Source organism: Pseudopodoces humilis, chromosome 30, assembly GCF_049639895.1.
Source record: "Pseudopodoces humilis isolate 2021_Gansu_Grassland_sample_001 chromosome 30, ASM4963989v1, whole genome shotgun sequence".
NCBI classification, from domain to species: Eukaryota; Metazoa; Chordata; class Aves; order Passeriformes; family Paridae; genus Pseudopodoces; species Pseudopodoces humilis.
This window is the reverse complement of record NC_142229.1, coordinates 2,965,600-2,974,662: the sequence shown is the minus strand read 5'-3', so window position 1 is coordinate 2,974,662 and position 9,063 is coordinate 2,965,600. Positions and strand designations below refer to the sequence as shown.

The following is a 9,063-nucleotide window of genomic DNA, read 5'->3' as shown; positions in this document are numbered from 1 at the left end:
CAGGAGGCAGATGGAATTCCAGGCTGGAAAAGCATGGAATAGCCGGCCTGGCTGCTCCCTGCCTGACACGAAATGGAAGAGCAGCTGAGCCTTTCCCTGTCCCAGGACATCCACCTCCCCCCAGCTCAGACGTGGCTGCAGGCTGACCACAGACACATCCAACAAGCTCCAAAGGTCAGCCCTGTGCCCACAGCCCTGGCTGGGAATGCGGGAGCTGCCGGGTGCCTCGGCTGGCTGTCAGCAGGGTGCATGGTCTCTCAGCCTCAGGCATCCTAAATCCCTTCCAGACCCTTCCACAACTCAGCCACTGGCCCTAGAGCCACAGCTGGAGGCTCCTGGAGCATCTGCACTGCCTGGGAGGCAATGGGGCACCCTGGCACCCCAAAACAGCCTTCTCAGATGTTCCATTCACCTCTGAATGGAACTGGGCTGGAGTTTAAGTCTGAGTTACAAAACCTCCCCAACGACTTCTTAAAGAAACAGAGGCTTTGAGACATCTCAATTACAAAATAACATTTAAAACTTGTCAGGGTTTATTAAGTGTCACACATAGCAGTGAGTTCTGTGCAGGTGGTAACCAGGAGGCTGGAACAGGCCGAGCTGTTCCCTCCGTGGTGCTGCACAGTGGGACACAAAACTCGCAGGATGGAGAGGGACATTCAACAGGGGATTTTGAACCAAGTGACCTGGAAATCACTTGCAAGCATCCTGCATTTGTTCTTTCCTTGACTTGCACTTCTCCTTTCCAGTGGCAGAACCGGGATTCCCAGTCTGTTCCCACAGGGACACCTCACACTGGCTCTGCACCACAGGAGGAACAGCACAAGGTGACATGTGCCAGCACAGTCCCTCCCTCCAGAACCTCAGTGTTGCTCCTTGAGTGCACTAAACCCAAACAACCCCTGTGAGGACACACGGGGTTTATGGCAAGGGAGCTGAAGCTGAAATTACAGGCAGTGAGGACAAACCCAGAGTCTTGGTTGCTGGCTGCACATTGCAGCACATCTGACGAGTGTTGAAAGACTGGCTGTGACTGTAGGAGACACCCAGAGATTGGGCCTGCTCTGGGGAACTGTACACAACCCCACAGGGCTCCATCCTTGGCCCAGCTCTCTTCAACATCTTCATTAAATACTTTTGCTGCTTCAAACCTCTCGCAATTTGTCCTTTGCTGAGCTGTTCGTCAGGGCTGGGCTTCTGGGCTGGATTTTTGATGGGTTTGAATTGATTTGTTAACTCAGGGCTTATTGCTATTCCATTGTCAATAGTGCGTAGCAGAAAGAGCTGAGATTTAAGAGAACTGAAACTCTTTGGAACCTCAACAACAGGCTGTGTGTTGTGGCTCATGTGCTTTCACAGCCCCTTTCTTTCCAGTTTTTCCAGTATGGCCTGAATTCTGTGGACGGACTCTTTCCTGGCCTGCCGGACGCTGTCCTGGCCCCCAGTCTCAATGGAATCCAGCTCCAGCAGCAGCTTGGTCAACATCTCCTCCAGGAGCCGGTAGGATTTATCTGTCTTTTTCCCTACAAATTCTTCCACCTCTTCCTCCAGCTGTTCAGCCTCCCCCATCACATGGAGGATCCTCTGAATCTCGGGCTGCATGGCTGCAGGGTTTGTGGAAGGCTGCTCAGCAGGTTTGAAGCCCAGCTCCCGGCTCCCGGCCACGGGCTTCCGTGGAGCGAGGTCATAGAGCTGGGGCTGGGCACTGTACTGCACCCGCGGCTGGGACGGGGCAGCCCTGGCTATCCTGTGCTCATTCCCCACCCCAGAGTGCCTCTGGTTGACATCAGAATAGTAACTGCGTTGGCTGGGGCTTTGCTCAGGTCTGTCGTAGACAGAGTCCTGCAGTCAGAGGGAGAGAACATCTCTAAGTGCATTTCCCTTAAACACGGAGGGTTCTGCTCTCATCCTGCACCGAACAGTGCTGGGGATGCTGGGGACAGGAACCTGTGCCCTGGTCCCCATGTTAGAAAGCAAGGGGCACCTGTCCAGAGGAGGAGTCTGAGCCCCCAAACCCCCATCAGGGCTGCTGCTGCCTGGGGACCAAAAACGTGGAGTCTCTTAACTCCTGATCCAACCCAGACAAAGCCTGTCAGACCCATTTCAAGAGCCACCCCAGGACATCCTGTCCTTCCAGTGCATTACGGAATCACAGCCACGGATTTAAGCCTTCTGCATGCAAACAGGACCTCACCTGTCCCTGTGACTCCCAGGTGGGAGGGTGGGAAGGAGCCCCGCTGCCGCTCCAGGGTGGCTGTGAATCGGACACGTAGAGGCTGCCGTGCCCCGAGGCCGCGGGCCAGGCGTAACGCGGCTGCACCCCAAAGACAGAGTGGGGGCCCCACGTGTCCTCCAGGGCTCGGGGCTGTGGCACCGGGCCCTGCCCCGGGAGCCCTGCACTGCTGTCTCCGTACGGGTACTGCGGCATCGGCATTCCAGGGGTCTGAAAGGATGGGGGGAACAGGAATTACAGCTGGGGTCACCCCCAGCACTGCACCCTCTGACAGCCCTGGGAGCTGGACAGGGCAGTGGGGACGGGCTCTGCTCCCAGGGAACCAGGAACAAGAAAAGGGGAGAGAGCCGCGAGCTGTGCCAGGGGAGGGGTTCAGGTTGGACATCAGGAATTTCTTCATGGAAAGGGTTGTAAAATATTGGAACATTATGGCTGGGGAGGTGGTGGAGTCCCCATCCCTGAAGGTGTCCAAGGAAGGACTGGACGTGACAGTCAGTGCCCTGGGCCGGGTGACAAGGTGGGACCGGTCACAGGTTGGATTCTGGGATCTTGGAGGTCTTTTCCAACCTCAGCAATCCTGGGATTCTGGGAAGCAGCTGCAGCTCAGGCTGGCTGCCCAATTCCTGCTTTCCTAGCCCGAGCTCAGGGTCTCCAGAGAACAGGGTGACCACCAGTTTTTTTACGAGTAAAACCAGGCAGGACAAGGTGCTCGAGAGCCACGGGGACCCCCAGCTCCACGGCCCCAGGACCCCCCATGCCAGGACCCGCGGGCTCCGAGCCGGGGCTGGGAGCACCCCTTACCTGTGGCGGGGAGTAGCCGGGGACCTGCTGCCTGCGGAGCGCGGAGCCCTCGGGGGGACACTCCGGGGGGCCGTAGCTCCAGGCGGGAGCGGGCGATGGGGGCCGGTAGAAGCCGGCGGGCTCTGTGGGGTAGGGGCTGCGCGGGGGCCCCGAGCAGCAGAAGCCCCGTGCCTGCGGCAGGCTGGCGTAGTGCGGGTACGGGGGGCTGTACGCTCCGTTGGCGTAGGGAGAATCCATTGCCTGGGAACAAGGGAAGAGCACAGGGAAGGCGATGGGCCACGGACACGGACACAGGCGCTCCAGGAACGAGAACTGGCCCTTCCTGCAGTATTTAACTAGGGGGTTCCTTTGCCCTCAAGCTGATCTGCCCCAGTTTGAGGCTCTCGTGGTCTAAGCTGGCTGTACCAGGTCTAACACTGAGCTTAAGCAGGTCTGGTTCAGGGGCAGGTGTGCAGCCTCTCACAGCGAGCAGCTCCCAGAGGATCCAGTGCCAGCACTGCATCCCCGACCAGAGCACAGAAAACGCTCCAGGAAAGTTCATTTTCCTGCTCATTCTCACAGAGACACGATTCAAACAAGCTCCACCAGCCAGCGCTCAGCTCCTTGAGCTGCAGGTTGTGTGGGTCTCTGTATGGAAGGTCTGCACAGCCAGGGCACATCCGAGGATTTACCTGGATCCATCCCAAAACTGATGTGTAGGGAACATGAGTTTCCACCTGACTGCAGAGGGGATACTGAAGCCCAGGATTTCAGGAGCTCAGGGAATGACTCCCTGTACCTTAGGGCAAAGCAGTTTTTCCCCTGAGCTGCTTCCCGGAGCGCAGACTGTACAACCTGCGTGCCAGGATTTATGGAAGAGCCAGACCAGTCGGGTGTCCCACTGGATAAACCAAACTACAGCCGTGGCTGGAGAGCAGAGCCGGCTCTGGCAGGGCACAGCCGCTCCCGTCACACGGAGCTCGCACAGGAGCCCAAAACCCAGCTGCGATAAATCCCGCAGGCAACGGATCCGGGAATGCCCAGCCACGGGACCGTGACCCTGCCGCTCGGGAAACGGCTCCGGGATCCCCGCTCCGGGATCCCCGCGTTCCCGGGATCGCCGCTCCGGGATCCCCGCATTCCCGGGATCCCCGCATTCCCGGGATCACCGCTCCGGGATCCCCGCATTCCCGGGATCACCGCTCCGGGATCCCCGCATTCCCGGGATCACCGCTCCGGGATCCCCGCATTCCCGGGATCCCCGCATTCCCGGGATCACCGCTCCGGGATCCCCGCATTCCCGGGATCCCCGCGCTCTCCACGTGCCCCAGGAGCGCGGAGCGGCTCCGCCGGCAGCGCTCCCCGCGCTCCTTCCTGCCCCGTTACGTGCCCGGAGGAGCCCGCGAGCAGAGCCACGAGAAACCGGCGGCCGTGGGAGGCGGCGGGCAGGGCTCGGGGCTGGGGGCGCTGCCCGTGACCCGGGACCGTCCTGTGCGCCCGTTACCGGGACAGGGCCGGGCTGAGCGCCGCCCCACCGGCCGTGACACCCCGGGGGCCGTGCCCGTCCTGGGAGCTGCGCCCTTCCCGCGGGCCGGCCCCGCCCCGGGGCCCGCCCCCACCCCGGGGGCCGTGCCCGTCCCGGGAGCCGCACCCACCCCGGGGGCCGTGCCCGTCCCGGGGCCCGCCTCCATGTCCCGTTACCTGCGCGGCCGCCGCCGGCGGGCCCGCCCCTGCCGCGCGGGGCTCCATGGCCGCCGCCAAGGCCGCCCCCCCGCGCGCCCCGCGCCCAATCGGCGGCCGCTGCCCGCCCGCGCTGGCCAATCAGCGGCCGCCCCGCGCGCACGGCCTGCGCGCCTTAAAAGGGCAGCGCCGGGTGGGCCCCGCCCGGCGCGGGCGGTTCCGGGGCGTCGGCGGCACCGGCGCATGGCGGCGCTTCCGCTGCGGGCGCGGCGGCACCATGAACTACATGCCCGGCACGGCCAGCCTCATCCAGGACATCGACAGTGAGTGCGGCCGGGCCCCCGCCGCTCCAGGGCCGGCCCGTCCCCTCCGTGCCCCGTCGGTGCCGCCCCGCCCCGGGGTCCGGACTCCCGCTCCCCCGGGTCCCACCCTGCGGTTCCCCGTGCGGCGCCCGGACCCCTCTTCCCGTTTCGAGCCGCCCCCCGTGGGCTCCGGCCCCGCGCGGCGCTGCCCCGGGCGGGGCTCCCGGAGCCGCGGGGGCCGAGGCCGACACGCCGCTCTCGTTTCCCGCAGAGAAGCACCTGGTGCTGCTGCGGGACGGCCGGACGCTCATCGGGTTCCTGCGCAGCATCGACCAGTTCGGTACGGCCGGGCAGGAGGAGTTTCCGAGTGTGCTTGTGCTGGGGGTTAAACACCCGCCCCTGCTCGTGTCCCCCTGGAGCTGGTGCTTCACGGAGGTTTCTCCCACGCCTGGGAGCTCCCCTCCCGCGATTGCATCCTGCGCTGGCGCTCCGGCATCGCTCTTGGAGCAGAAGCAGCCGGGTGATGTTCATCCTCTAATCGAGCGCTCGGTCCTTGACCAGAACTTGCAGCACCAGCATCGCCGTCATCCTCCGAGCTCCCGCGGGCACGGGGGGCTCGGCGCGGGGCTCTGAGCTCCTGCCCGGTGGGAGCTGGGGGTGCTGAGCTGGGGAGTGTCGGTGGCTTCAGTGACCCTGCTCAGAGCAGCCACCGAGGGATGGAGAACCAGCTCTGGGGCTGTGCCTGGTGGGATGGGGGACGCTGCTCAGCCGCAATTCACAGTAGAAAGTCGGTGATTTTCTGTCTCTCTCGTTGCTGCAGCAAACTTGGTGTTGCACCAGACTGTGGAGCGCATCCACGTGGGCAAGAAGTACGGGGACATCCCTCGGGGCATCTTCGTCGTGAGGGGCGAGAATGTGGTGCTGCTGGGGGAAATTGTAAGTGCCCAGCTCCCACTGCAGTCTTGGCCTGAGCTGGGGGTGTTCGTGGTTTGTCTGTCTGCTCTTCTGCTGGGCTGGAATTGGAGCCGCCTCCAGGGCCGGTTCAGGCTGAACCATCACGGAAACGCCAGCCTGCAGGGCAGGGGTGCCTCCTGTTGCCACAGCCCCTCTGGGATGACATGAGGGACAAAGAACAATGCAGAGGGAGCTGTGGGGAAGCTCCAGCCTGTGTGGCAGGAGTGTCATTGCTGGCTGTCCCTTACCTCCTTGCTGGCTCTGCACCAGGGGACACCATCTGGCATGGCTCGGGAGGAGCTGAGCGCTGATTGCTTTGGGGTCCCCAGGAGCCCCTTCCCAGGGCTGTGCTGGGGATCCCTGCCCAGCTCCTCACCCCTCAGAGTGTTTCCAGTTTTCTGTCACCCCCACCCTTTGCTGGGACTCACAGAAGGTGTGTGGCTCACAGGCACCCCGCGCTCCAGGGATGCCGTGCAGAGCTGGAGGGGTCGTTTCTCCTGCAGGACCTGGAGAAGGAGAGCGACACACCTCTGCAGCAGGTGTCCATCGAGGAGATCCTGGAGGAGCAGCGGGTGGAGCAGCAGGCCAAGCAGGAGTCAGAGAAGCTGAAGGTGCAGGCGCTGAAGGAGCGGGGCCTCTCGGTGCCGCGGGCGGACACGCTGGATGAGTACTGAGCTGCTGCCCCTCGCCCGCAGGGAGCGACGGCTGCTCCGTCACCCGCCCGGGCAGGGACAGGTTTCCGTGGAAAGGCAGGTTTTCATTTTCAGATTGTATTTTCCATGGTGCTGGTAACTGTACACAAATCATGCCTTTAGTCTCCTTCAGGAGAAGGAGACGAGGAGGGCCCAGCGCACTGGGAGTGCAAGCATTTGTTTTTGGGAGGCAAATCATTGCTCCTTGGGTTTGTTTGCTTTCTCCTCCTCACGTGACTGGGTGAGAGTTTTCCTTGACATGTAAATAAATCCTTGATCCTGACATCGATGGTTTTCCAGTATTCTGGTCCTGACCATTCCCCTCTCTCAGGACGAGCAGCCCTCAGGCCAGCTCTTGTCCCCTCTTTGTGCTGTGCAGGGACAGATGGGACCCCTGGCCCAGCCCTGGGCTCACTCCGAGGGGATGCTGGAGCCTGTGGCAAGATCCTGCTCTGGGAGGGGCAGCAGAACCTGGGTACCCCTGTACCCCAACAAAGACTGCCTCTACCCCCCGGCCAGGCTGTGCCATTCCCCTGCAGCTGAGCCTGCTAATTACCAGCTGAAGCCACTAATTACCTGCTGCTGAAGAGCTGCTGCACCTGGGGCCCTGCAGAGCCTGGACCTCCAGCCCCTCTTCACTCGGTGCTCAGGGGGAGCCGCTACAGCTGGGTCAGGTTGGAGAGTCCTTTGTCCCCGGTGTGTCCCGGCCCTCCTGGAGGTGGAAGAGTCCTTGGCCTCGGGGCTGGCTTTGGGCAGCTGCCAGGCTCCAGGAGCCTCCTGGGTGTGGGCAGGGAAGGGCAAACCTTGGCAGGGACAATCCCTGTGGAACCTCAGGCTGCTCCCCTGAGGGCAGTAGGAGTTCTTTGGGTGAAGAGTCTGTGCTGGGGGACAGGGGCCAAACCCAGCTCTGCTTGCTGGGGCTGAACAAAACTGTCCTGGAGAGCTGACAGCTGTTGTGGCCAGTGCTGACCCCCTCTCACTGGCCCAGGGACCACTCACTTTGGGGGGAAACATTTCTGCCCCGTTGGACTTGAGTGGGTGTTGTGGGTTTGGGAGTAGCAAAGGTTTAAACAAGGAAACACTATTTCTTGTTCTAACAAAATTTAATAAAAAGCATTTATGGAGCTGGCTCCTGTGGCTGGAAATCTCTGTCAAGAGGGGATGGCTCTTTGGGGGTGTTTTTGCTGTCCCTGGTTGTTTGGGGGGTGTTTTGGGGTGAAGGAGGATCAGGGCAGTGATGGCTGGGGAGAGGCAAGGGCCAGTCCCAGAGGTGGGGTCCCAGCCCTGCAGCCCAGGGTTTTGGGGGCTGTGAAGAGCTGGTGGGGGTCAAGACATGGAGCTCTTCTGGCTGCTTTTGAGCCCATTATCTTATCACAGTATCAGCTGTGACCTCTGTGGGCACCGGGGGCTGTGGGTTGTCTGCACTCTCCAAATCACCACAGGCAGCCGTGGGATGGGGGGACATCCCCAGCTGTGCTGCAGCAGGAGGGACAGAGCCACCCCCCAGAGCCCCCTGCTCCAGGCACTGCAATGGGAAAGGGGCTGGGAGGGGAATGCTCTCGAAGGTGGCTCGGCTGGGCAGGGTGGGGGACCCGTGGTGGCCCCAGGAACTTTGGGTCCTTCAGGTGCCCTGGTGAATCTCCAGTGCCTTTGGTTGGCATGGTTCTGGTTTTGTACATTTTGTGCATTTGTGAAGGTTTGTGTGTCAGGCCCTGCTAAGTGGATGCAAATGGGGCCGTGTGGTGACTTTGTGCAGGAGCCTGGGGGTGTCCCAGGGGGGGCTGGGGTGTCCCAGTCAGCCAGATCCCCCTGAAGGTTCTGGGTGCCTTCTGGGGTCGGTATCGTGCTCTGGGGGCTGGTCACCTGCAGCGTTTCCTCAGGTGCTGTGGCAGTGTGGCTGTGTCCCCTCCTGAGGGCACAGATGGGGTCCTGCCCCCCAGCCCGGAGCCAGAGGGGCAGCTCTGCAAGGGTTGTTTTGGCTCTCCTCACAAACAAGTGCGTGTCCTTGTGCCGAGGCCTTGTGCTGGGAGTGGCTGCTCCATCTGGGATAACAGTCCTGGATTGTTCCCTGGTGTCCCCCTGTCTCTCAGGGAGGGGGACTGAGGGCTGGGGGCAGTTCTGGGGTGTCTCTGGTGTCCCCGAGCTCTCAGTGCTCTGCGTGTGCTTGGCCGGACACTCCTGGCTGGGACTCGGGGATTTCAAACCCCCCTGGGTTTCCCTCCCCGCTGTGGGCAGGGAGGGGGGAGCAGGTGGGTGAAGAACAGAGATGGGGAGAGCTGTGCCATCACCTGGGAGTCACACCTGTGGGAGCATGGCTGCAAAGAGGGGTTTCCAGGAAACGTTTTGGGAAGGGTTAGTGCAGCTTCGGGCTCCCTGCTGTCCATCCAGCACCTCGGTCTAACCCCACACGCTGACCTGAGGT

At 62.1% G+C, this 9,063-nt stretch overlaps 2 protein-coding genes across 3 annotated transcripts; one reads left to right on the top strand and one right to left on the bottom strand.

Annotated features, from left to right (window-relative positions):
* Positions 1-498: 498 nt before the first annotated feature.
* Positions 499-7,749, bottom strand: BAG4 (BAG cochaperone 4). 2 transcript variants are annotated; one of them, XM_088068215.1, is made up of 4 exons: positions 7,218-7,749; positions 3,035-3,274; positions 2,195-2,443; positions 499-1,842 (listed from the first exon to the last, which is right to left on the bottom strand). In XM_088068215.1, exons 1-4 carry the CDS (start codon positions 7,653-7,655, stop codon positions 1,354-1,356), a joined length of 1,416 nt encoding a protein of 471 aa, XP_087924341.1. In that variant the 5' UTR covers positions 7,656-7,749; the 3' UTR covers positions 499-1,353. The 2 variants fall into 2 exon arrangements, with proteins under 2 accessions (XP_087924341.1, XP_005530897.3); XM_005530840.3 differs by lacking the exon at positions 7,218-7,749 and adding an exon at positions 4,715-4,771.
* LSM1 (LSM1 homolog, mRNA degradation associated) lies at positions 4,904-6,924 on the top strand. The gene is made up of 4 exons (XM_005530811.2): positions 4,904-5,016; positions 5,267-5,335; positions 5,816-5,931; positions 6,453-6,924. Exons 1-4 carry the CDS (start codon positions 4,971-4,973, stop codon positions 6,621-6,623), a joined length of 402 nt encoding a protein of 133 aa, XP_005530868.1. The 5' UTR covers positions 4,904-4,970; the 3' UTR covers positions 6,624-6,924.
* Positions 7,750-9,063: the final 1,314 nt, after the last annotated feature.

Excerpts from the sequence above, each read along its gene's own strand:
- LSM1 (XM_005530811.2), top strand. The coding sequence starts at position 4,971 with ATGAACTACATGCCCGGCACGGCCAGCCTCATCCAGGACATCGACA. Across the intron at positions 5,336-5,815 it reads GCGCAGCATCGACCAGTTCG|CAAACTTGGTGTTGCACCAG; the intron begins GTACGGCCGGGC and ends TCGTTGCTGCAG. Across the intron at positions 5,932-6,452 it reads TGGTGCTGCTGGGGGAAATT|GACCTGGAGAAGGAGAGCGA; the intron begins GTAAGTGCCCAG and ends TTTCTCCTGCAG.
- BAG4 (XM_088068215.1), bottom strand. The coding sequence starts at position 7,655 with ATGTTTCCCCCCAAAGTGAGTGGTCCCTGGGCCAGTGAGAGGGGGTCA. Across the intron at positions 3,275-7,217 it reads CAGCAGCTCTTCAGCAGCAG|GCAATGGATTCTCCCTACGC; the intron begins GTAATTAGTGGC and ends CCTTGTTCCCAG. Across the intron at positions 1,843-2,194 it reads CCTGGGAGTCACAGGGACAG|GACTCTGTCTACGACAGACC; the intron begins GTGAGGTCCTGT and ends CTCTGACTGCAG.